General features: G+C 38.1%; 1 protein-coding gene across 1 annotated transcript; it reads left to right on the forward strand.

Moving 5' to 3' along the window:
* The first annotated feature begins 311 nt into the window (after positions 1-311).
* DLD (dihydrolipoamide dehydrogenase) lies at positions 312-26,803 on the forward strand. The gene is made up of 14 exons (XM_047752714.1): positions 312-450; positions 1,934-2,012; positions 11,566-11,645; positions 12,123-12,191; positions 12,684-12,753; positions 14,214-14,314; positions 14,619-14,762; positions 15,347-15,448; positions 22,877-23,067; positions 23,729-23,899; positions 24,210-24,399; positions 24,831-24,968; positions 25,851-25,940; positions 26,035-26,803. The coding sequence occupies exons 1-14, from the start codon at positions 412-414 to the stop codon at positions 26,098-26,100; spliced, it is 1,530 nt and encodes a 509-aa protein (XP_047608670.1). The 5' UTR covers positions 312-411; the 3' UTR covers positions 26,101-26,803.
* The last annotated feature ends 1,100 nt before the right edge of the window (positions 26,804-27,903 follow it).

Genomic DNA, 27,903 nt, shown 5'->3' on the forward strand with positions numbered 1-27,903 from the left:
CTAGTAAACCTTCATGTAGTTAAGGACAAAAGTGAGATAAGGCCCGGACAGTGTTGAGATTCCTCAGCCTAGCACAACAAAGAACCTGTGAAGCTTTACTTTCTGCAGCGTGCATTAAGCAAACCTTAGCTTTATTTATTCCACTTTCCAAAAACAAACGCACTCTGTGACCCCCTGCACTCTTTTATCCCTAAAATGGTCCCGCACTCCCTGCTGCCACAAAGCACTATGCGCCTTACGACAGTGTACGACGCTGAGCCGGAAGGCCCCCACCTCGCGGGCCAATCGCGCTGCTCCGGACCGATAACGTAGCCGCGCTCGTGCATGCGCAGGCCGGGGAGACCTTGGCGAGTCGGCGGAGGTGCTTAGCGGAGGTGAAGGTGTTGGCGCAAAGGCCAATACAGCGGCAAGATGCAAAGCTGGAGTCGTGTATACTGTACCTTGGCCAAGGTGAGGACCGACTGGGTAGGTTCGTGATGAGCCAGAGGTGCAGAGAGGCCCGGTGACGCGGTCCCGAACGCTGCCTAAGTGGTGGGTGTGGGAGCGGCAGGCGGCCAGGCCGAGACCACCAGCGGCTCCGCCCCTCAACCGGCATAGTACGGACAGAGGTTGGGAAGCAAAGGCCCGGGCTGTGGGGAGGCCCTTCCAGTTGTGTGGTGGTCAGCAGTTGCACATGGTCACCTCCCAAGCCCCCAGCTGGCCTATGGGATCTTGGGACTGCGGGGAGTATGAGTCGCCTTAGCACCTTTTGGCTAACTCTTAGTACCTTTTCCTAATCCTGGCTCTTGAGTGGCTTTTGTGCAGTGGGCCGGTAACTTTGGGGCTACCGCTTGAAAGAACTAGACCGGGTCAGCCCCCAGCGGGTAGCCCTAGGAATTCCTCAAAGTTACCTTCAGTGCCTGCTGCTTTAAGCTAACGTCTATTGGCTCTTTTTGTAGAAGCATTTATATTTCATTATAGGAGTTATGGTCAATATAGCTTTCCCTTTTCATCTGTGTACCAAATACAGCCAGACTGTACATATGTGGAATCGTGGCCGAATACTATATTGATGGAGACTTTAAAAGTTATGCAGAGATCAGACTCCTTTGTCTTTGTTTCAAAGATGAGTAGCATGTGTGCCCCAAAGTTAATGTAACGTGTCAGAGTTTATACTTTGAGAGGCAGAGCTGGGGCTAAAACTCAGGATTGCTATTTAGTCACTTGTTCTTTGTCCTCTGTAGGGACCTCAGGTGCAAGAATTGCCTTGGAATAGACGACGTTACTAGATCGGTGTAGGTTTTGTCACTGCCTCCTATCTACGTGCTGTCGTAGGAGCCATTTGCTGGGTTTCTTTGTGCCTCATCATTCTTAGGAGATAGTAGCCATCCGTATTTAGAGATTGTTGTGGAGATTGAGATCCAGTTTGGAGAACTGTAATAGCTCTTGAATATGAGTACATTAGTGCATTTTCCTAAGGCATCTTGTCTCATTTTCTATTCCTGGTGGGCAGTTCAGGAATATCTTCATAGACTTTACATGGTAGATTTGAGTTAGTAAACGATAGTTACATATAAAAGGATTGTCGTAATGCAGATTATTCAAGTACTTAAGCTGCAACTTTAAAAACTTTAATTATGACATTAAAATGATTCGTGGCACTAAAAATTAGCCATGCTTTCTGAGAATTCAATAAAGTGTAACACCATTGGGTAACATATTTGAATTAGGTTAAATGTGACACAGTTTGTTGAATATTCATAGTAAAAAGTGTGGCAAGCTGATTGTTGTTACAGAAGGGGAGAAATTGATATGTAATTTCTGTGTGGCAGTGGAAGATAAATTAGTAATCGTTGCTTGATACATTTGCCCAAATTCATTGTTTTCACGGACCTTCCGTAGTTTCTGTTTTAAATTCCTGTTTTACACAATAGGAACAATTTCTTTCTTTCAGAGGGGCCATTTTAATCGAATAGCTCATGGTCTGCAAGGAGTTTCTGCAGTGCCGCTGCGAACTTACGCAGATCAACCAAGTAAGTACTTAGAAAAATAGGTTTTCCTCAAATTAGTTCATATTTCCTTTGTGTTTCAGTGTAAAAGCAAGTGAATATTCAAGTAATAATAATCAGTCATAGGACTCATTTGTTCTTATATTTATTAACTTAAATGTTTATTGAGCACCTACTGTGTTCCAGGTAGTAAACTAGGCAAAGCCCTGGTATTATGCAGTTTATGGTCTGGTGATAAAAGATGAACAGTACACACATAGGGAAAAATTTGGGGAAGGGATTGAAAATCACGTAGTTGGTGATTATGAGGAAAGGTGACTGTTTTGTCAGGACTTTTCTGTGCAAGCGCCTGAGGAAGTGAGAGAGTAAGAAGGTTGTTTCAGGCAGAGGGAAACAGCAGTGGGAAGGTTCTGAAGTGAATTATTTTGTGAGGTTTAAGGAATTACAGGAAGGCCATTGTAGCTGGAGCAGAGACCAGTAGAGTGTAAAATCAGAGAAGCAGGCAGAGATCAGATTGTGGAGGGTTTTATGAGCCAGGCCAGGATTTTACTCCCAAGAGTGATGGGAAACCACTGAAGGGTTTTGAGCAGGGGGGCAATTCTATATGTTTACATTAAAAAGTTAATTCTGGGAGTTCCCACTGTGGCACAACAGGAGTGGTGGTGGGGGTCTCTGCAGCGCCAGGGACACAGGTTCGATCCCTGGCCTGGCATAATGGGTTAAAAGATCCAGGGTTGCCACAGCTGCAGTGTAGACTGCAATTGTGGGTTGGGTCTGATCCCTGGCCTGGGAACTCCAGGTGCTGTGGGACAGCCAAAAAACTAAAAAAAAAGGTAAGGTTGAGTGTTAGTTGTTTAACAATGTTTATAACAATATTTAGAAGGTGAGATGACTTTTTTGCATGCTGAATGAAAATAAATCTTGATGGGCTTATCAAAGGCACATTTTATTTTATTTTATTTTATTTTATTTTTTGGCCTTGCCCACAGCATGTGAAAGTTCCCAGGCCAGGGATTGAACCCACACCACAGCAGTGACCCAAGCCACTGCAGTGACAAAACCAGGTCTTTAACCCTCTGCACCAGAAAGGAATTCCAAAGGCACATTTTAAAGACTAGAAGGAAGCTGTGGATTATTGATATTTTCTTCTTTATACTTTCCTGTATTTTTGAAGTTTCTATAAAGGATATGTACTTTATTTTTTAGAGTATTTAAAGCAGCAAGTTAATGGGTTTATAGTAAGATACTTTGGTCTCTCACTACTAAGGCTATTGATTATTTGAAATTATGTGTTTTGACATTTATTGGAATCACTCCTTTAATCATGAGTAAAGTCACTTGTGATGTCTTAAAGCTTCATTACAGAAACCATTAGCTGAAGGGGAACTATGACCATCATTTTCCATGTATCCTGTAAAATAATTTTGTCCTGTATCCTTAGACTGTTGTCAAACTATTATAATTTTTCCTATGTTTTACTCTTAGAAGAAAGGATAGAAGGAGAATTCTGGTCACTAACGACCAACAGTGAATGATCTATCCTGGTTTTGAACAGGTCAAGAGATCCTTTAAGAAATAGGAATTTGATGGGGTTGGGGGAGAGTTGGACCCATTATACCCTTTGTCGCTTTTTTTCCATTTTTGGTTTTATTGAAATGTAATTGGCATATACCCTTTTTCTCTTTCGTTAAATAGGAATGTTATATTTTCAACTTGACAGATTTTCATTTCCAAAGCATGCAGTGAAAGACCTCATGGCTCGTTCTACATATTTGTTATTACATATTCAACAGAGATTTATTTGGTATCTTCTATTTGCCAAGCAGTTCCTGAGCGGGAACTTAGATTTGTAATGAAAGGAGTATAACTGAGCACTCATGAATCCAATAATTTAATTATCCCTTTTGTAAATTATAAATCCTTTTGTATCCATGTAGATAACTGTATAAAATCTGGTTGGATGAAGTTAACAAGCATTTCATGTACATATTTGTATTCATCTGAGGTGTTTATTTAGTGGCTGTGTTTTCCTCAAGTGCACATACAATATTAGGGCCATGACTGTGACTGTGTAGCATTGAAAATGGCACAGTAGGTATTCAGTACGTATTTATTAAATAAATGGACCCTAGGGCCATGACTGTTTCAGCTTCGCTCCATCACAAGCATCCAGTATGGTGCCTGGTACGTAGGAAGTACCTGGCAGTAGCAACAGTAATATTAACTGACTCATTGAGGGCTTACCTTATCTCAGGCACAGTCTTTAATCCTTGAGGCTGTCCTCCCAGGTATGTGCTGCTGTTTTCTGCATTTAGTAAATGGAGGAGCTGAGTTAAGAGAGGCTGTCTAGGAGGAGTTTCCGTTGTGGCTGAGCCGTAATGAATCCGACTAGTATCCATGAGAATACGGATTCAATCCTTGACCTCGCTCAGTGGGTGAAGGATTTGGTGTTGCTGCAAGCTGTGGCATAGGTTGAAGCCTCGGCTTGGATCTAGCATTGCTGTGGCTGTGGTGTAGGCAAGCAACTGCAGCTCTGATTCGACCCCTGGCCTAGGAACTTTCATATGCCATGGATGTGGTCCTAAAAAGAAAAAAAAAAAAAAAGAAGAGGTTAGCTAGAAAATGACAGAGCTGGAAAAATTCTTCTGACTATAGAGCTTACAGTCTTTTTTTTTTTTGTGACTCTATCTGTGGCACATGGGAGTTCCTGGGCCAGGCTGTCAAACCAGTGCCACTGCTGTAATCAGAGCCACATCAGTGACAACACTGGGTCCTTAACGTCCTGAGCCACCCAGGAACTCCTAGAGTTTGCACTCTGTGTTTTTTTTTTTTTTTTGTCTTTTTGCTATTTCTTTGGACCACTCCCACGGCATATGGAGGTTCCCATGCTAGGGGTCCAATTGGAGCTGTAGCCACTGGCCTACGCCAGAGCCACAGCAACGCGGGATCCGAGCCGCGTCTGCAACCTACACCACAGCTCACGGCAACACCGGATCGTTAACCCACTGAGCAAGGGCAGGGACCGAACCCGCAACCTCATGGTTCCTAGTCGGATTCGTTAACCACTGAGCCACGACGGGAACTCCTGATTTTGTTTTTAATTGCTGCACCATGGCCTATGGAAGTTCCCAGGCGAGGGATTGAATCCGATCTGCAGCTGAGACCTATGCTGAATCCTTAACCCACTGTGCCATTGGAACTTCCTGGCCTGTTTAGATGACTATTGGCTGACCAGCTTGAGAAATTGAAAGCTTATGATCTCCCTGTTAGAGCACCTGGGAAATGTTTGAACATGAACCAAGCTCATCAAGATTTGAAAAGTATTGTGTATTATTGTTGATATGACCCATTCCATGGCAGGAATAGACTTGTCACACTTAATCAGTCATATTTGCTTCCATTCATTCATTTATAAATTTATTATTTCAACAGATAGTATCTACTATGTGCCAGTTATTAGACTATTTGTTGGGATACAGGAGAGAACAAGACAGATAGGATGCAGCTTTATAGTTTACAGTCTTTTGGGGAAGACAAACATCCAGTAAATTATTGTGATAAAGACTCCACATGCTAAGCATAGGGAGCTATAATATCTGTATATGGATCAGGAATGGTTACGGTTACTTGCTTAAGGAAATGATGTGGATATCTGAAAAGAGTTGGGGTGGGGTTGGGTGAGAGATATGTTCCAGGTAGAAAGAACGGTGCATGGGAACATTTTGATGTGAAAAGAAACATAGTGCATTTGAGGAGCTTGAAAAGGGCCAGTGTGACTGAAATGTGTTGAAGATCCTGATTATGGAAGACCCTAACTCTTCATTTTAAGGGCAGTTGGAGGTCATTGAAGTGTTTTAAGCAGGAGCATGAGATGATCAGTATTTGTTTTTAAAGCTCATTTTGGTGCAGATTGGAGTTTTTATTCTAATGTTTTTTTTTTCTTTCTCCTTAGAGTGTGAGAACCAGGGCTCTGTCATTTTATAGGTAGCCCAAGAGCTTAGAATAGTGCCGGTAATGTGAAATGCCTGCTGTCAGCATTTACTTCTAGGAGGATGGGATAGAATGTACGTGGGTAGGCCAGCACAGTTCTGTGAGTGTAAGGTAACAGTAAATCATCATTGCTGAAGCTTAAACTGCCTGGTATTGGTGGATGACCAAAACGTGGTGGGAGATGAGGCTGGAGAAAGTTACTGGAGAGATTTGGATGCTATATTTAGGATCTTGAACTTTATCTAACAAGAGATAGAGAAACCAGTGAGGAGCACAAGAATGTGGTCAGAGTTGGGTTTTGGCAGGGGTAACATTGCGGTAACTGTAAGTTGTTATGGAGGGTGGGAGTGAGACTGGAGGCTGCAAAACTAAAGTTGGGAGGTGGAGCTGGGAAGGGAAGAAACATTGATTGACTAATAATGCACCTGGCATCCTCCTAAGGTCTTGATAGACCTTATCTCTGACCTCTCAACCCTGGGATGCAGGTGTTACCATTTCTATTATCCCTGTGTTGCATCAGAGCCCAGAAAGGTTGAAGTAATTTGCCCAAGAAGGTTTGTTTTACTTCAAATCCCTTTTTTCTTTCTTTCTTTCTTTCTTTCTTTCTTTCTTTCTTTCTTTCTTTCTTTCTTTCTTTCTTTTTCTTTCTTTCTTTCTTTTTCTTTCTTTCTTTCTTTCTTTCTTTCTTTCTTTCCTTCCTTCCTTCCTTCCTTCCTTCCTTCCTTCCTTCCTTCTCTTTCTTCCTTCCTTCCTTCCTTCCTTTTAAAATATGTGTCTCTTTCCTTATGAACTAGGAGGTGATCAGAAAGTGAAGTATTAGAATTCAAGATTTTGGAAGCCTTGCACCTTTGGGTGATCACGGGTTAGGGTGTGACAGTGGAAATAAGATTGAAAAATAAGGCTATTGATAATTTTAAAACAGCTGTCCCCACCCTCCCAGCAAAACAACAACAAATAAACCTTACAGAAGTAGCTCTTACACTCGTTTAGTGAATTTGGTAATTAATGATTATTGCCTTATGATGCTTCTTTTCCTGTTCCTTTTTTTAAAAGAAAAATCTTCGATTTATCTACATTTTGGTATGTGCATATTTTCCATAACTATGATGTAAGGTTTTTGAAGATAGTGATGAATTTCTCATAGGGTAGACATTCCTGAAATTTGATTTCATTCTGATAATGAAGAACTTCATGTCATTTTAGAGTCCCTGATTGCCTTGGAGGTTACAGGATCATCTTAGGGTTTGGAAGGCATAATGGTGGAGGAGCACAGGCTTCAGAATCTAAAGAACTTGGCTTGAATCATGGCTGAATTGTTTACTAGCTGTGCAACCTTATGCATTTATTTAGTTATTCTCAGCCTTATTTTCTCCTTGTTAAATGGCAGTAATAACTATGTTAAGAGATGTCCTGAGTGAGACTTAGATGAGACAGTAGGAAGCATTTAGCTCACTGCCTGGCATGTAGTGAATTACCCAAGTGGCAGATGATATTGCACACTGACTTCTTAATACCTCAGTACAGTTTGTTGATGATTATAATTGATTTGTAACCTGACATCTTGTTTTTTTTGTTTTGTTTTGTTTGTTTTGTCTTTTTAGGGCTGTGGCATATAGAAGTTCCCAGGCTAGGGGTTGAATCCTGTGCCACAGCAACGCCAGATCTGAGCCATGTCTGCCACTTAGACACAGCTCACAGCAATGCTGGATTCTTAACCCACTGAGCGAGGCCAGGGATCCCGTGTCCTCATGGATACTAGTAGGGTTTGTTATCACTGAGCCACAACGGGAACTCTTGATACCTTTATTTCAGCAGTAGACTTGATCATATGCTTTCCTTATTTTTCTCATACTGATGTAGGTAATGTTTATAGAGTAACTTGTAGAGCACTTTTCCTGCTTTTTGTCTTTTCATTTCATGGTATTGACCAATATAAGTATCAACCTTTCAGATTTCTCCTGGTATTTTATTGCCACCTGAAATGAATACTGGTATTCAGTTGCCTTTTGCCATTTTGCTGACGTAGTTACCTCTCTCTTATGCTGTTATTGGGTATATCATTTTCAATTTTTTTTGGTTTTTTTTAGGGCCACACGCAAGGCACATGGAAGTTCCCAGGCTAAGGGTCAAATTGGAGCAACAGCTGCTGGCCTTTGCCAGAGCCACAGCCATGTGGGATCCGAGCCACATCTGTGACCTATGCCACAGCTCATGGCAACACCAGATCCCTGACCCACTGATTGAGACCAGGGATCAAACTCGCATCCTCAAGGATACTAGTCTGATTTGTTTCTTTTGTGCCACCATGGGAACTCCCTTTTCAGTATTTCCTTTTCACTTTTAAAGGCTGATGCTAATTTTGTAAAGTCTTCCATCAGGTGTTCCCTAAATTAATGTGTTTTGTTTAACTACTTTCCTATCTCCTAATTTTTAAAACTGTATGGGAACCAGATTGAGAGATGCTTCTTGGCAAGGAGATGATGAGTCAGAAATCATGTGCTTGTAAACTTTCACATGCAAAGCAGCCTTTGGTGAAGGTGAGAGCTAGCTGTTTGTTTTTCCAGTATTTTATCATGAAAAATTGTAAACACTTAGAAAAAAATGCGAGACTTTTACATTGAACACCTATAGATTATTTACATTTTACTCTACTTGTATTGTCACATATATGTTCATCCATATACAGTCTATCCATTCATCTTTTTTGATGCATTTCAAAGTAAATTACAGATATTAGTATACTTCCCTTAAATAATGGCTTATTTTTGAAACTTTGCATTGAATCATACCCTCCTATTCTTCAGCTGACAAGTCCTTAGAGGAAGACTTTTCTTTTTTACTTCATCTTTGTGCTTCCTAGCACTTCAGTGGGATTTTGATGGTATGGTACATCTTCAGTGCAAGGTGAAATGTTTTTCCTATTTTCCACAGTTTTTAAAAAGACCTGAGATCACAGTAAGTTGGGAAATAAAACAAGTGTTTTTTTGCTTTTCTGTGTTTAAATTTATTCAGTAAACCTGTATGTTAAAAATTCAGCAAAGAAATCTATTTCGTAACTTCTATTTATGTTACTGTGAAATTTAAAGAATTAGTACCCATCTAAGGGATATTGTTTAGGTCATCATTTGGTTCAAGACTTGAAAAATAGAAGTACATTTTAGTATACACTTAATTCTGAATATGAATGAGTGAACCAAGCAGTGTGGCCAAAAAACGCAAATCAGTAAAAATCGAAGCAATGCTTTTGTCGTGTGTTGGATTAGCTACATTTTTTTTTTTCCTGTATTGGGTAATCCCAGTTGTCATCGATATAACCAAGGAGAGTCAATACTTATTCAAGTAGGAAGATTTTTAGATTTTGTGGATAACTGAGTTTAATAACTTGTAGTCTTCCAACACAGAGGTTCTGTGATTCGATGGGGCCAGCCAAGGTCTTTACACTCCCATCCCCTGAGGCCATTTGTGTTTTGTGGGGAAGGAGATGATAAGAAAGCAAAAAAAAAAAAACAAACAAAAGTCTGGTGAGAACAAAGGTGTTATATAGTGAATACTTGTGTATGTTCCAGGTACTGTGCTAAGTTACTTACATAGATTTTTTGTTCTATATTATGACCCTAAGAGGTAGATTTTTGTATGCCTTTTATTTACCAGATGAGGAACCGAAGGTGAAGCTGGTTAAATTACTCACCTGATGTCAGATAGCCAGAGTAATTAGAAAGCTTGATTATTGCTCTCAGGGATAATTGAGATTGAGAAATGTAGTACTGAATAATGGGAAGACCCCTGGAGGGAGAGACAAAATGCTTCATTTGTCTTTTTCCCACAGCTTGCTAGATGACCTTGGGCAAGTTAATTGACTTCTCTGAACGCAGTGTTTTATACCTTCCTCGTAGGAGGTTCTGAGAATCAGACATAGTATATGTAAAAGTGTTTTATAAACTGCTAAATGCTCCAGTAATTGAGTTGTAAGGACAGTGGAGGGGGGAGAAGGAGACTCTCTGACTCTTTTAGCAGTTATTGTTGCATTATTTGATGTTGGATTGAGGAGAATACTTGGATTTATGTTTACATTTCTGTAGTCCTACTGCTACTACTGATAAATTTTCAGTTTCTGTATATGATAAATGTCTAGAAAAGCTTATTGAATGTTCTCTTTAGCCTGTTATCTTAAGCTATGCAAAATTTATCATTATTCAAATTAAGTTCAAAATGTATCTATCTGCTTTGTATTACTAGGGAAGTGGAATCATCCCACCCCCCTCTCTCCCCCCATGTTGTAGTTGAAATTCGGCCTCTGTCTGCTGGTGCCTAATAGAAACACAGTTTGGGTGAAGGAGAAAAAGATACCTTTATTGTTTTGCCAGGCAAGGGAGGCCATAGCAGGTTAATGCCTTAAAGAATGTGTCCTCCTTTGGGAAAGATTAGGAAGTGGTTTTATAGTTTTGGAAGTGGAAAATAGGGCTACAGATAACGATCAGGGTAGAGGCAGGCTTGCATTGGTTTTCAGAGCTGGTGTTTGGGGGCCCCAGGACTGGTTCTGGACGTCCACCTTCTATCTGGAATGAAGAATGCTTCATCAAGTAGTTAACTTCTTCCATTTGTTGGGGGTTTAGTTCTGCAGAAGAGCTCAAAGATATTATTATGTGTATTCCTTGAGGGGGAACCAGGACACTGCCCCCAAGGCTGTAGTAGTATCTCTTGACAGCTCCTCCCTGGTCTCTGCATCCCTTCCCTTCTCTGATTAGCAGCTGTTGGAACCTGTCCTTTAGAGCTTAGGGAAGGTCATGGCGGCTGAAGCTTATTCCCTAAAAACTGGAAGTCGAGACACAGAAAGGCTCATCTGCCCAGGAGCCCCACAGGGTCCTGCTGAGTTTTAGTATCTTAAAATTTAAGTACCTGAAAAGAGTGTAATTAGTCTTAAATTTATTGAGAACATCAAGGTATTACATGAAATTAGCTTATTTGATCCTAACATCAATCATTTGAGTCAATAAATGGCAGAAAAATTTAGTCACTTAATCACACAACTTTTTTTTTTTTTTCCCACTGTACAGCAAGGGGGTCAGGTTATCCTTACATGTATAAAACTACAATTACATTTTTCCCCAGCCTTTCTTCTGTTGCAACATGAGTATCTAGACAAAGTTCTCAATGCTATTCAGCAGGATCTCCTTGTAAATCTATTCTAAGTTGAATCATACAACTTTAAGTGCCAAGAGCTGAGATTTGAAGCCAGGTGTGTCAGATTCCAAAACTCAGACTCTTTCCTTCATACAGATGTGTCACTAAATGCCTGTCCATTATCATGAAATAAAACTGTAGGGTTTAGCAAGGGCAGTGGATACAGTGGGTACAGAACTCAGGTATATATCCACATACCACAATGAATAAGTAGAAAACGAAATTTAAAAATCTGTGCCATTTTCAGTTACATCCAAGAGTGTCAGATACCTAGGAATAAATAGTATTGTGTAGAAAATGCTGGTTGTTTTCACTTTGTTAGAGGCTAAGTTTTTTTTTTTTAATGTATTGTTTTTAGGCAGTATTAAGCAATTTACTGTTTTATGTCAATTTGCTTTTATTGCAGTTGATGCTGATGTAACAGTGATAGGTTCTGGTCCTGGAGGATATGTTGCTGCTATTAAAGCTGCCCAGTTAGGTTTCAAGGTAAGGTTTAGGCTCAGACTAGGTGTTAATTCATTTTCATTTGGGAAGAGTTGATCATATTCACAAAATACTTCGCAGATAATTAATAATGGTGAATTATTAAATCTATAAGTTATATTTTGTCCTAAGACTAATAGAGAAGGTTTATTTAGTTGTAGTATTTTTATGAAATGGAAAAGTGAAGTCATTTTTCCTCTCCCCCTAATACTTTCTGTTTTGGCTTATAATCATACTTAGGAAGATACAGTGATAGATCTAAAAGCTCTATTTGTATCTGGTTGTTAAAAAAAAATTTTTTTTTAGAATAGTTTACATTTGAGTCATTATTATTTAAGTAATAAATTATAAAGGAATCTTTTACTCTCACAGACACAGCTTGAGTAGTGTGTTTTGTAGAAGAATTAAGACATATTTGGAATTTTAGTGAACTGAAACATTGCAGATTATGTGCAGTAAATAATATTTTTTTGGTTGTAGACAGTCTGCATTGAGAAAAATGAAACACTTGGTGGAACATGCTTGAATGTTGGTTGTATTCCTTCTAAGGTGAGCATATGTTTTGTACAGTGCAGATATTTTTTCATTAGCCACAACTAGAAATGGGATATATTGAGATCAGAATATTAAACTAATATAATTATCAAAAAATAACCCATGGATGGTAAAAAACACATTTTTCCTTGGAAAAACTGAGTACTGTGACCAGTCTGCCGTCTGTTCCTGAAATAACTTGTCACAAAATGCCTAGCCTTTCCATTCAAACAGACTCTAGTATTTTTTTCTCTTCTGCTTTCCTTTACAATGGAATAGATAACCTTTGCTTTTAATGAAAGTAAAAATGTTTTTCATTCTTGTTTGTTGAATGTTTAAATCGTTATTGTTTTTCTTAAATACATAAGAACAGAAACTGAATTGGTGTTTTCCTATGTGCTATTTCATGTAGAGAATATCATTTCATAAGTACATTTTTCATAAGTTTTTGATTATATATAGTGTGTTTATGAAATTTGATAATTTAGTCTTTTTTATTTCCTTTAGGCTTTATTAAATAACTCTCATTATTACCATATGGCCCATGGAAAAGATTTTGCATCTAGGGGAATTGAAAGTATGTATACCTTTTATATTGAGCAGTGTTTTCATTTGATTCTTCTGGCTAAGGACTTTTGTGTGTCCAGTGAGTGTGTAATATATGTTCAGTGGGAGAAAAATAATAAGAAGAAGATCTTTAAAATGAGATTTTTTTTAAGAAAGAAGGATTTAATCCATATTTCTACTGTGATATCTTTTGTTCCTTTGTGTGTGTGTGTGGGGGAGGCAGTTTTCATTTCCCTGAAACCTAGGAGATCACTAGGGGGCGCTGGATTCCGCTGGATCCCTGAGTGCAGTCGGTGGGTAATGGTGAAGGAAGGAAGATCTACCTGTGTTGTTGGTAGCGGGAAGAGAGGGGAGGAGAGAGGGAGGGATGCAGCATAGTGGAAAAGGGCATTTCATAAAATTTTCATTTTGGTATGTTATATCTCCTGCTGTTCTTTTTGGACTGTTTTCATTTCATCCTTTCTCTCCAGTTATTGTTGTTGACAGATATATCCAGGAGGGTAGTCTCTTCCAGGAAGGACCAAAACACACCTTGGCAGGGGGATATTAATTTTCCTTCATTTCTTTCTTTCTAGCAGTAGGTTTCTGAAAGATTGTGCTGTAGTGTAGGCAGATCGATAGGTGTAGGGGTGATGTATAGACATTAAAGAAAATAATGAATATACATTAAAGAATGAATATACATTAAAATGTAATGAAAATGTAATGAATATACATTAATGAATATACATTAAAGAAAAAGAGATGAAACATAGAATCAAAACCCACTATCCATACCCACTAAGGAAAGAAGAGACCAGGTTAGTCAGAGACCAGCACCTTAGGTAAAACTTTATGTTCTAGCTCTCTGACCTTGGGTAAATCAAATCTCAGGGCCTCAGTTTCCTCAATTCTGAGCTCTGTTGGTTGCATGAGATGATTTATGAGATTCTTTTTACTGCCAAAGTTCTATTGAGTTGAGCTTTATTTTCTTATTTTGTTGCTTCAGAGTTTTCCTCTGAGTTAAACGAATGATTAAAATCTAGTTGATTAAACTCTTAGGCTTCTGTATTTGAAGTTTATGTCTGTTTGTAGTAGGTTTTTTTTAATGTAGCGTTTCCTTTTAAAAAATGTTCGAGTGATGTTTTCTTTTGTCATTTTTACTTAAATCTCTCCCAGACTTAAAATCATCATAAGCTATTTGGAGAATATATTGTCACAGCGGAGTATAATGTTTTATTTTGGACTTCGTTTTTCCTGAAGGTAGATGTTTTACAGTGTGTGGTAGGTTATGTTATTGTAATGGGATGCTCTTGGCTTTTTGCCAGCCATGATTATTGTATCCATTATTAAATTAAAAATTTTAATACTGCCTTTTATACAATTCAGTAAGCATTAGGCTGAAGTTTTTCAGACCTTGATTAGTGAGAAACATCACCTGTTGCTTTAGGAATTTAATTAAGAGCTAAAGATTTATTTAACAAATTACAGTGTCTGAGGTTCGCTTGAATTTGGAGAAGATGATGGAGCAGAAGAGTAATGCTGTAAAAGCCTTAACGGGTGGAATTGCCCACTTATTCAAACAGAATAAGGTCAGTGTGTTGAATGTTCACATTTTTGCTTTCTTCTATATACACCGTATAAACTTTGCTTTATGCTGACCGCGGTGCTATTAGAACTTGGCTGCTGGAGGATATTTATTCAATTTAAAGCGAAACGTTAACCTGAAGTAGATTGCCCTGATAACAAAATTTTTGTTGTGCCATATGTAGCATTACTAAGAGAAGCATTTTTGGGTTGGATGAATTTTTTTAATAGTTTGTTTTACTAGTCATACTTGTTTATCCAAAAAAACCATTTTAAACTTTTCGAATTTATGAACGTTATTTTTTAAAGGTTGTTCGTGTAAATGGATATGGAAAGATTACTGGGAAAAATCAGGTCACTGCTACAAAAGCTGATGGCAGCACTGAAGTTATCAATACAAAGAACATTCTTATAGCCACGGGTTCAGAAGTTACTCCTTTTCCTGGAATTACGGTATGTACACATTTTACAACTATCACAGCCTTCCTACAGAAATGTATTTTTTAAAGTATTTTATTTTATTTTTTAAGTGACTGCTCTCGAAGCATGTGGAAGTTCTCAGGCCAGCACTGCCAAATGCTTTAACCCACTGCATGGGTCTGGGGATTGAACCTCTGCCTCTGCAGCCACCTGAGCTGCTGCAGTTGGATTCTTAACCCATTGCGCCAAAACAGGAACTCTTACTTTATGCTCTTTATGAACTTTAAAAGAGATCTCTAACTGAAGTACTATATGTTGAGAGTCATTCAGCTCTGGGAAGTTGCCTGTCTTTATTTTGCAGTGATGGCGACCAGAAATAGAACACTTTATATTAAGATTATTCGAATTCAATATTAAGTTAAAATTGACCATTTTGATTTGAAATGGTGAATGATAAAATTTTAAAGTGTGCACTTTTAATGGGTTTTGATTAAAATTGAGTCTGAGTAGGAGTCAAATAAATGGTTTAGTATTATTAGAGATTATACTGAGATCGGTTTATAAATCAGTAGGTTCTTCCAAATAATTTCAATCGTATCTTTTTTCTTTTATTATAGATTGATGAAGATACAGTAGTGTCATCTACAGGTGCTTTATCTTTAAAAAAAGTTCCGGAAAAGATGGTTGTCATTGGTGCAGGAGTGATAGGTGTAGAATTGGTGAGTGCTGTTTTTTTTCTGCCTCGTATATTCTCTCATTATTGACATGGAGTTGGAAAGGACTGAGTGGTCCTCTGTGTGATTCTTTATGTAACATCGCAGGTAGATCAGCATTGAGTTTTGCTTAAACAGTTCTAATATTAAAGAGTTTTCAAGACAACCTATTTATGTAGTTATTAGTACATTCTCTTATGTTTTGAAATTTGCTTTCCTGTATCTTCACCTCTTTGCTCTCCTAGAACTGGACTGATTTAAAAAAAACCTGCCAGCCCCTTCAGCAGACGACTCATTCTGAGTAGATTGTGTTTCAGATAAAGACGTGACTTACATGAGCTGGTTCTTCCCTGTCTGCATCCTCATCTCGATCCCTCTGAAGTTTTGGAAATGTCTAATTACTTGTTCTCTGAATACTGTGCTATTTCTTACCTTCTCCCTGCCTCGTTCTCCCTTCTTGTCCATCTGGCGACTTCCCTGTTTGTCCAGTGACCTCTTCCCTCCTTTTTAGGTATCCTTTCCCAGAGCCATTTTACCTTGTAATCGCCAAGAATTGCTCTGCTTCTAAAATCACAAATCCAGATGTTTTATCCTCTAAGCATAACCTCCTTTCCTCTCTTACTTGCTTATTCCTGGTACACAAGCTCTTTATCCTCTGCGTTTTTGCTGCCTGCCCTTTCCTGTCTTGACTGCTTTCCCAATCAGCTTGGATTCCATAGTCCATCAGTTTGACCATCTTCTTAGAGATGTTCTTGAGTCCCTAGCCTTGCTCTTCCATCCCGCCCACTAGGCAAAACTTGGATCTTGGTTGAATTCACCTGCCGGTCTTTTTTATGCTGTAGCTAGGGTGTTGACTACACAGAAGAATATACCCTGCAGATTAGTGCCTGTGTAAATTCCTTATCCCTTCATTTTTTTAAAGTTTTATTGAAGTAGAGTTGATTTACAATGTTGTGATAATTTTTGCTGTACAACAAAATGATTCAGTTATACATGTACACACATCCATTCTCTTTCAGATTATTTTCCCATGTAGATTATCAGAGAATATTAGGTAGAGTTCCCTGTGCTATACAGCAGGGCCCCTGTGTCTTCCTTCAGTTGCTAATTTTCCACTTACCTTCTCTTCACAACCAGACTTCCTGAAAGAGATGCCCATACTCTGTTTCATCACCTCCCATTCACTTCTTGGTTCATGGTTTCTTGTGCCATCGAATTGCTCTTGACAGGACGTGAATGGATTTATTGCTCAGTCTCATGGGCTGTTTTCTTTATTGTTTTACTTGGTAGCTGACAGCATTGCTGATTTTTTTTGCCTTTGAAACTTTTCTCTTAATTTCTCTGATCAAACCCACTCGGGTTTTCTATCTAGCCTTTGGGCCAGCTTCTCTATTTTCATGCAGCCTTTCCTTTAGTTGTTATTGTTACTCTGGATTCTGTCTCAGGGTTCTATCCCAGACCCTTTGTGTCTTCTTACAGAATACTCTTCCACTCTTATCTCAATTACCCAAAGACTCATAAATATTTGCAGCCTAATCCTTTCTCCTCGCCTCTGAACTTTTATATCAGAACACTTACCAGCATCTTTATTTGTATCTGTTCACTAAGAGTATAATTTAACCATTTCCTCCCTCCTTCACTCCTCAACATAGAAAACAAATCCTGTTTCTTTTTTTTTTTGGTCTTTTGTCCTTCTCTAGGGCCACACCCACGGCACGTGGAGGTTCCCAGGCTAGGAGTCTAATCAGATCTGTTGCTGCCAGGCTACACCAGAGCCACAGCAATGCCAGATCCGAGCCGCATCTGTGACCTACACCACAGCTCTTGGCAATGCCACTGAGCGAGGCTGGGGATCAAACCTGCAACCTCATGGCTCCTAGTCAGATTCATTTCCACTGCGCCATAATGGGAACTCCAAATCCTGTTTCTTTTCTAACATTTCCCATCTCACTTAGTGGTACTGCCATCCATCTGGCGAACTAAACGAGAAGTTTCAGAATTATATGTGACTGCCCCTGTGCCTTCATGCCCCATATTGAGTCAGTCGTTGCCTGTTAGGTAGCTCATGAATATATCCTCTTCTTTTCATGTATCTCCTTAGGGCCCAGTTCATGCCAAGATCATGTCTCGCCCTTGGTTTCTCTGACCTCAGTAACTTTTTCTGATCTATTTTCCCCAGAATGGCTGGAGTGATTTTTCTGTAATACAAATGTAATAATTTCTTCCCTGCTGAAAACCCTTCAGAGACTCATGGTAGCTGTCAAGATAAGTTGTTGGGTGCTGGCTCAAATCTCTAGCTTCACTTCTAACCCTCTCAAACATGTTCAAGGCATGTTGAAATGTCAGTTCCTGAACAAGTGCACTCTTTGTTTTGTCCATAGGCAGGCCTGCCTTTTGTGTGGAACTTTCTTCCCTCCACAAGTCTGCACTGTGTGAGCCTTTTCCTGCCTCCCCTAGGTGTCCTTAGGTACTCTTGCTGAGTGTTCCCCTGCACCCTGTACTTGTTCCAGCATTTATTGGGCCTTCTTGATAATACTTGTTCAGTTGTCTCTCTTTTTCATTAAATCATAAACTCCATGAGGGTGGAGATGCTGGCTTTTTCATTAACTGTGTGTGTCTTTGGCATCTAACATAATGGCTGATCTATAATAAGAACTCACATACTAACTTTTATTATTATTGCTCTGTAAACATTTGTATAACTCTCAAATGTCAGAAGTTACGTTTTTAGTGGAGTCTTTTTTTCTGAGTCTTTGGTTTGTCTGCATCTTTGTGTCATCTAATAACAATATATCACATTTATTTATTTATATTTGTCTTTTTTATAGGACCATAAATTTTTTTGAAGGCAGAGACTGGATTTTATTGTGTTTAGATCTCCATTGCTTTTCTTACTTAGGTCTTGTAGATACCAGATCCATTATTTTGTCATCATCCTTTTGATTCAGTCCTGTCTGTCAAGATCACTTGTTTTTTTTGTTTGTTTGTTTGTTTGTTTGTTTGTCTTTTTTGCCATTTATTGGGCCGCTCTCGCAGCATATGGAGTTCCCAGGCTAGGGGTCTAATCAGAGCTGTAGCCACCGGCCTACGCCAGAGCCACAGCAACGCGGGATCCAAGCCGCGTCTGTGACCTACACCACAGCTCACGACAATGCCGGATCCTTAACCCACTGAGCAAGGCCAGGGATTGAACCCACAACCTCATGGTTCCTAGTCGGATTTGTTAACCACTGTGCCACGACGGGAACTCCTGTCAGGATCACTTGTAAATGGTCTTCCAAACTAAGCATAATAGTGTGGATTTTGGAGAGAATATCTTTTTGCCTTTTGATATGCATAATATACTTGTTTTAATGTAATCCTTTTAAGATCAGGGTATTTTGTTTCTTGTTTGCTTTTAGCACATACTGAGCTTGTGGGCAGCTCAGTATCCATCTTGCTCTAGGAATTCTGATTTTTTTTCAAACCTTTAAATAAAGGACTTTGAACCTTTATTTATTTATTTATTTATTTGGTCTTTTTTTTTTTTTTTTTTTAACATTTCTTAGGGCCACTCCTGCAGCATATGGAGGTTCCCAGGCTAGGGGTCTAATTGGAGCTGTATCCACTGGCCACAGCTTCACCCACAGCCACACCAGATCCAAGCCACTTCTGCGACCTACACCACAGCTCACAGCAACGTGGGATCCTTAACCCACTGAGCCAGGCCAAGGATCGAACCCACAACCTCATGGATTCGTTAACCACTGAGCCATGACGGGAACTCCCTGAACCTTTATTTTTGCCTTTTTTTTTTTTTTTTTGGTCTATTTAGGGCTGCACCCGTGGCACATGGAGGTTCCCAGACTAGGGGTCCAATCAGAGCTACAGCTGCTGGCCTACGCCACAGCCATAGCAAAGCGGGATCCCACCCACTGAGCAAGGCCAGGGATCTCACCTGTATCCTCTTGGATACCAGTTAGGTTCGTTTCTGCTGAGCCACAATGGAAACTCCTATTCTTGCTTTTAATTTAATCTTGGTCACTTGCACTCATTGTTCCAATCTATTTCTTTGTCTTGATTCTGTCATTCTTGCACTTAAAGCTGTTTCTTGCTTTAATTCATATGTTGAAGAAGCATGCTAACTAAAGCATGTGGTCCATCATCTGATGTTATCAACAATTAGTTAATCAAGCTTTCTCTGGTGTCATTCAGGTTGTCGGTACAAAGTATTGAAAGCCATCTGATACTACAGTTTTTAACCAGTTTATAAACATATTTGAAATCTCCATTGATCCATCACATCTACAAGTGTATCATGAGATTTTCTCCCTCCCCCTTTTTTTGAATATCTTACTGATACCGAGTTATACTACATTAACCAGTCCAGAAAACCTTCAGAAAAGAAAATAAGGGTCGTTTTCATGACCTGTTTGAAGCACTTACGGTAGTGTCTAATGATTGTCAAACTGGCGTTAAAAAAATCTTTTCTAGTTATTTAGCAGAGATTGACCGTTGCTCCACATTTCAGAATCTTTTCTCGATTCAGACTCCATTCTTTTCCGTTTTGAAAATCTGGGCAGTATCTGCCTTTCTGCCGCCCTTTGGCAGTTCTCTGATGGTAAATGTTCACTGAGTGACTGTTATCCAAATGCTGATCTAATTTGTTAGATTTGGGAGTTACCTTGGGCTTCACTTTTTGCTTGGTATTTCTTCTCTTCACTCTACTTTGAAAATTTTTCTCATAGATGGATAAAACAAGCAAGAAAAAAAGAATAACATAGATTTACTTTCTTTTGTTGGTCATAATAATATCCTCAAGCAGTAATTTTATTTCTTCCATCTCTGCACTTCTGCATCAGGTTATTTACAACATGGTGTCATTTCAGACATCTTGATACTGTGTTTTAGGTGTCTGTTACTATATTGAATTAGTTTTTACATGTCTTTTTAAAAATGTAGGCTTATTAGAGAATTTATTGTGTAGTCATACATATTTCTTTCTTAAAAAGATTATTATTCTGTGACCTTTATTTTTTATAGTTTATGTTCCTTCTTCCATTATAGTTTAATGTAGTGCTTTCAAGAACATAGGTTTTAGGATCATATTTAAATTTGAATTTCAGCTCTTACTCTTAATGACTTTATGTTCTTGTTAAATTCACAACCTTCTGAGCTAGTTGATTCGTTAAGGGGGATAAGAATAGCTGCCCTTTGTAAGATTTTGTTGGGATTTGTTAATACATTTAAGACAATTAACAGTGCCTGACATCTAATAAGCTATAAATAAATGATAGATATTTTTGGGTTTTTCTATCTCTTTAAAATCATCTTTCCTAAAGAGTAGGCACTTATCTTGCTATGCTCCTTGCTCCTTGCTTTGAATTATAGACATTGAGATGATGTATCTTATTTCCAGTCTTAGTATTTCTTACTATTCTGATTAGGTTCAGAGGAACAGTTCTTTTTTTAAAAAATGTTTATTGAGATATAATTCACATATCGTATGTTTCATCCACATAGAGTGTACAATTCAGTGATTTTAGTGTGCTTACAAAGTTATGTCTTATCAGTATCTAATTCCAAAACATTTTCATCATACCAGAAAGAAACCCTATGCCCATTAATAGTCATTCTACATTCCTCCCTTCTCCCAGCCCTTGGAAACCACTAATCTACTTCCTTTGCCTATGGATATGCCTGTTGTGGACATGTCATATAAATGGAGTTCATGCAATACGTGGCATTATGTGTCTGGCTTCTTTCACCTAACATAATGTTCTCAGGGTTCATGTGTACTTCATTTGTCTTCATGACCAAGTAATATTTCATTCTATGGATATAGCACATTTTTAAAATTCATCAGTTGATGAACACCTGGTTTGGAACTAGTATGATTAGTACTGCGAGGAACATTTGTGTACAAGTTTTTGTGTAGACATCTCGGTTTTTTTGTTTGTTTTTTCTCTTGACTATATACCTAGGAGTAATTCTGTATTGAACCTTTGAAGGAATTCTTGTTTTCCAAAGGGGCTGCATCATTTTATAACACCCTCTCCCTGCAGTGTAAGTTTTAGTTGCTCTTTTTGTTCACTAGTAGTTGGTATTGTTGGTTTTTTTGATTTGAGCTATGGTAATGGGTGTGTGGTAGTATTTTGTTGTTTTAATAGGCATTTCTCTAGTGGCTTGTATTGTTGGGCACATTTTCATGTGCTTTTTGCCAACTTTCTTTGGTGAAATGCCTGTGTAAATATTTTGTATGTTTTTTTTATTGGGTTTGTTTGTTTTGTTGAGTTTTGAGAGTTCTTTATATAATCTAGATAGAAATCCTTCATCAAATAGATGTTTTGCAAACACTTCTTCCCAGCTTGTGGTTTCTTTCTTTTTATGTTTATAATACTGTCATTTGAGGAGACGTTTTTAATATTGATGAAGTCTCACTATTTTCTCTTAAGGATTGTGCTTTTCGTGTTGTAGCTAGGAAATCTTTACCTAACTTAAGGTCACAGAGATTCTTTCCTGTGTTTTCTTCCAGAAGTTTTACAGTCGTGAATTTTACATTTAGGTCCATGACCATTTTGAGTTAATTACTGTGTATGCTTGTTTTTGGATTAATTAGTGTCACTTTGTGGCCTCCAGTTAACTCAGTTCTCACCCCAAAATTCATGAAATTCTTCAAATGAATGTATGAATTTAATTGGAAAGATAAACTCATAAGGTGAATTTTAAATTACCAGGTGGTTTTAATATAAATTCTTGGAAAGGATATATTCGTAGCTTTTCATAGGTTATTTAACACCATAATATTATGTTCATATTGCCACTTTTGCAAATTATAATTGTTAAAAAGTTAAAAAGCCAGCATTCAGTTTAAATTATAATTTGAATGAAAAGGTAACATTTCTCTATTGAGCAAACAAAATATGAAGCCAGTTTAATATTTTTGTAGACATCAGTAATTAGTAATAAGAGGTTACTTCTTCCCCTTTAAGACCCTCCTTCTCACTTGCTCCTCTTTCTGGACCAGTTACTGTGTAGTTCATTACCTCTCTTCTTCAAGTCTGTGCAAATGTCACCCTCAGTGAGGCCTTCCTGTGACCACACTACTTAAAATTACAACCCCTCTCCTTTCAGTAGCCCTGGTTCTACTTCCTGCTTTATTTTTCTCATAGCATTTTTCTATCTTTGACATGAATTTTACTTACTTGTCTCCCTGTCACAATTTAAAGTCCCTGAGGGCAGTGTTTTGCTTAGCAGGTAGTAGTTGTTCAGTCTCAGTGAGTGAGGAAATATATGAAGTTAGAGCTATTTGTCTCAGTGTTAATTTTAAACCTCAGAGCATTTAATAGCATATTAACACAAGAAAAAAATTTTTTTTAACTTTTTTAAATGGATTTAAAAAAAAAAATTTGCTCCAGAACACTATGATTTTTGTAAAGAAATTATTATTTTCAGGGTTCAGTGTGGCAGAGACTTGGTGCAGATGTGACAGCAGTTGAGTTTTTGGGTCATGTTGGTGGAATTGGAATTGATATGGAGGTATCTAAAAACTTTCAACGCATCCTTCAAAAACAAGGATTTAAATTTAAATTGAATACAAAAGTTATTGGTGCTACTAAGAAGTCAGATGGAAACATTGATGTTTCGTAAGTATGCCATATTTGCATTTGATATGATACCCTTCTATATGTTTAAGAAAAACATTGAGTTTTTTTATAACTTAATACCATTTTATTGTATAGCATAACTCAGTATTGCATATCAAATCAGTCTGCTGAATTTCATGATTGCATTGATGCTAGAAAAATTCACTATTCTCATTTGTAATGTAGTTTTTTCTTTCTTTTCACGACCTCACCTGCAGCATATGGAAGTTCCTGGCTAGGGGTCGAGTCGGAGCTGCAGCTGCCAGCCTACATCACAGCAACACGGGATCTGAGCTGCATCTGTGACCTTGCAGCTTGTGGCAGTGCTGGATCCTTAACCCACTGAGGGAAGCCAAGGATTGAACCCACATCCTCAAGGACACTGTGTTGGGTTCTTAACCCTCTGAGCCACAATGGGAACTCCAAAGACCTATGTTCTTAAACTGTGTTATACGGCCTATTGTTTGAGATTTTAATGGTAGATTTCTAGAGTATGTATACATTTGTTATTGCCTGACCCTTATGTTTCTTTTATAAAAAAATAAACTTACACTGTTAGAAGTGTCATCAGTACTTGAGAAATGTCTGATCTTAAATTTCCAAGTCTGTCAGCTGTTCCGGTAAATGTGTGTTTAACAGTTATACACTGTTCATTGTCTAGTATTGAAGCTGCTTCTGGTGGTAAAGCTGAAGTTATCACTTGTGATGTACTCCTGGTTTGCATCGGCCGACGACCCTTTACTCAGAATTTGGGACTAGAAGAGCTTGGAATTGAACTAGATCCTAGAGGTAGAATTCCAGTGAATACCAGATTCCAAACTAAAATTCCGAAGTAAGTTGAATACGCTTCTGCATTTGCAATTATTTTAAACAAACACTATTTTGAAAATAAGACATTTGTCATGCTTAAAAAATGCATTAACTTTGGGGAAGAATAGTAAACTTAAAACATGGAAAAGCAGAAATAATAGAATTTTTTCATTATCCCAAGATTAGAACCCACGTTCAAGATATTTAAAGACCTGCATTTCATTTACTTTTTGGTGGCTTAATATCTAGAAACCTTTACTTTTTTCCATGGCATTAAGTGAAAAAGTGTCTGTGATTCCAGAAGTTCATTGTTCTTTTAATCTCTGTGGCAGTATCTATGCAATTGGTGATGTGGTTGCTGGTCCAATGCTGGCTCACAAAGCAGAGGATGAAGGCATTATCTGTGTGGAAGGGATGGCTGGTGGCGCAGTGCACATTGACTACAACTGTGTACCATCAGTGATTTACACACACCCTGAAGTTGCTTGGGTTGGCAAATCAGAAGAGCAGTTGAAAGAAGAGGTAATCCTCAGTGAGGGGTTTACTCCAATGTGTGTGTTGAGTTAATGACACTGGGTGGGGGTTGAGAAGTCATTTATTATTGCGTTATTAATGCATTTTAATAACTGCGTAGGACATTATTAGTTGGTTTGTGTATATTTTACTTCACTAGTGTCATAAAGGAGACCATGTGCTTGCCTGTATTCAAAAAACGAGTAATAAAGCTCTTACATTTGGATTTGGAATGTGTCCAGGTGGACTGACATTTGCATTTACTTAGGTTTCACCCAAAATATATTTCAGTAACAAGCCTTTTTGGTCTTTACTTCTATATGCCTTATGAAGAATTGCCTTCTTGGGATTTATTTTCTGAACAAATGGTAGATGATTTCACCGAAAGGGAATGTGCTTTTTCAGTGTTTATGTAACTTCTCGTTTTCTGTCTTCGACAGGGTATTGAGTACAAAGTTGGAAAGTTCCCGTTTGCTGCTAACAGCAGAGCTAAGACCAATGCTGACACAGATGGCATGGTTAAGATTCTGGGGCAGAAGTCAACAGACAGAGTATTGGGAGCACATATTATAGGACCAGTGAGTATTGTAAAATCGGTAATCCCATCAGGATCTCTGGAAAACATAGCTGTTTAGTAGATTAATTTATAACCACTTGGTGTTTACATTCTGAGGTTATTATTTATTAGCAAAAGTTTGAATCTGGCCTCTGTGCATTGTTTCTAGCAAGGTACCAACAGCAGTCACAGTCTTGCCCACCATATCATCGACTTTCCATGCTGCAACTAAAATCATCCCTTTAAACATAGACTGGACTGTTTGCCTGCTTAAAGCTCTCTTGTGGTCCTTTCAACTTTAGACTTACAGACAAGGACCTTCTAAATGTGGTCCTGACTACCTTTCTGACCTCATCTTTTCCACTTGTCCCTTTTGCTCATTAATTCTTTGTCTCATAGGCCTTCCTTTATTTCATAATAGGCCAAATGTGTTCCCTTTCTAGAACCTTGTGCTTATAGTACCCTTTGTGTAGAATCCTCTGCCTCCAGATCTGTTGGCCTATTAGTCAGATCTTGGTTCAGCTGTTACCTTCTAACTGATCTTGAAGTATGCCCTGCCTTAGGTATCTGATGTATCAGTAATGGTAATAGAACATTTAAGTGCTTACTCTGTAATAATTTTTCCTAAGTACATGCATTAACTTTAATTTTCACAACCTTGTGAGGTAGGTGTTGCTATTCCCATTTTTGAGGTGAATGAATGGAATGAAGCACACAGTCACTGAGAGGTTAAGGTAGTAGCATTTGAATCCAGCTCATCTGACTCCAGAGCCTAAGCTCTTCACTTTGCTTTTTTCTGTTAAGCTTTTCCTGACTGGAGGCAGTTAGCTGTACTAATCTCTCCTATTAGAAGATAGTTGATTTTTGTCATGGAAACAAAATGACATCTTGGTTTATTTTAAAGGGTGCTGGTGAAATGATAAATGAAGCTGCTCTCGCACTGGAATACGGAGCATCCTGTGAAGATATAGCAAGAGTCTGTCATGCACATCCGGTAATTGTTAATAACATACACAGTGAATGGCTATCTAAATTTTCTTCTGACCCACAGTTACTTTGTTTTTAATTCTAAATTTTTTTCCTTGTAGACCTTATCAGAAGCTTTTAGAGAAGCAAACCTGGCTGCATCATTTGGCAAAGCAATCAACTTTTAAATTAGAAGATTATATTTTTCTGAAATTTCCTGGGAGCTTTTGTAGCGGTCATATTTCTGAACAGGAAATGCTCATAGCTCCAGGAATTTCTAGGACTGAATCATGAAACTTTTGGAAGATATTTAATAGGTTTGGACAGAAGGGAATAATCTCATATCTATATTTTAAATAAATTTACTATTTTGTTTTATTGCATTAATATTGCAGAAAAAAGCTACGTTTATAGTAGCATCCTGGAAAATTTTTTTCGACCCATATTTTCATGCTGTTTATGAAAAGTTCAACTTCACTGAATTTATGTTAAGTAGCTTTTGTCTGTGATACAGTAAAGTGGGATTTACCTACATGGATGGAGCTGGAGTACGGCATGTGAACAGCTGTGTTTGAAGCAAAGTGGTCAAGTTATTTTAAACTTGGTTTTCACATTGGTAACAGTCGTTAGAATAAGTTGAAAACATGTATAAACTGATGTAAATAAAAAAGGATTGTCCCTCAGTTGTATTTAACCCCCCAAATCTTGGAGTTTAGAGGTAGAATTTGTGTTTAGATTTTTAAGGTTCCATTGAAGTCTACAGTCTGAAGTATAGTTATACAGTTAACCAAATTAAGGCTGTATATTTACAAAATGCAAATATTAAATGGAGAATCAGTGTATTAACGGTGGGAAATGAAGATATGGAAATAAACATGTCTTAAATACTCATTTACTGGTTATTCTGAGTGGATATCAAGGTGGTCCTAGTTTTTTTGTCCCTATCCCTATTGTATATTCTTACTTATTAATCTTTATTATTGCTTTTGTAGCCTGGGTATATCTTTTTTCCACGTTGTAGGACAGTATTAAATGTTTAGCATATACTTTGGGAGAAACAACAAACAACATAAGGGAATCTTTATTCTGATGTTTTTTCCTAAGCGGATTTCCAGTGTATCCTGGCTGGGTAAGTGATTTTCTTTAAATAAAGTGGTATAAAATTATATTAATTAAGTACTTAAAATGGCTGTTTCTTAAAACACTTAAAACATTAAATACTAAGTAGGCTTTTGCATTTGTAACTTAGTTTAAAAATCATTTTAGATTCATTAAATAGTTCTTCAGTTTGAGTTCGTTATGCTATTTTAAAGTATGGAAATACACAGATATTCACTTGATTACAATTTAAAGGTTATATGTAGTCTTAAGGAATGTTTGGCGAATGTAATTTATTAGCAGAAATCTGGAATAAGATAGCATCACTTGATCATAGATTATCTTCAGGTTTTAACTGATTTATACTTAGGTTTTTTTCATTTTCCTTTTTCTTCCCCTGTCCAGTCGTCTTGAATTGTATTATGGTCATTATAAATGGATCCAGTGTAAAGGCTCTGGATTCTATTATGTAGCTCTGAAAAATACTGTTTCTTTAATGGGTAGTTCATTTGGTTAGACTCCAAACCCTTGCTGTCTTTCTGTGGGGGGGAGGGACACAATTCTTTGAGATTTACGTGGACTCCCTAAAGTTTGGTCGTGCACGGTGTAGTTCATGGGTCAGTCAGAGATTGGACAAGGAATATACAGAATTTAATGCCTCCTCTGGGGGAGCCCCTTGTATTTGTGTTGCTTTTGGTTGCCCCTAGTTCTGTCCTCATACTGCTTAACCAGTAAAGCTTTGCTTCTGCCCAACTTGCCACCTACTGGGACCTCCCCTCAAGTGAAAAGCTATTAAAAATGGGAATTTAACCCAGTGCTGTTCTTTGAGGGCACCTCCTCCCTGCCTTCTTGTACCTTTACTTTTACAAAGTATATTTTATTCAGAATTTTCA

Source organism: Phacochoerus africanus, chromosome 11, assembly GCF_016906955.1.
Source record: "Phacochoerus africanus isolate WHEZ1 chromosome 11, ROS_Pafr_v1, whole genome shotgun sequence".
Taxonomy (NCBI): Eukaryota; Metazoa; Chordata; class Mammalia; order Artiodactyla; family Suidae; genus Phacochoerus; species Phacochoerus africanus.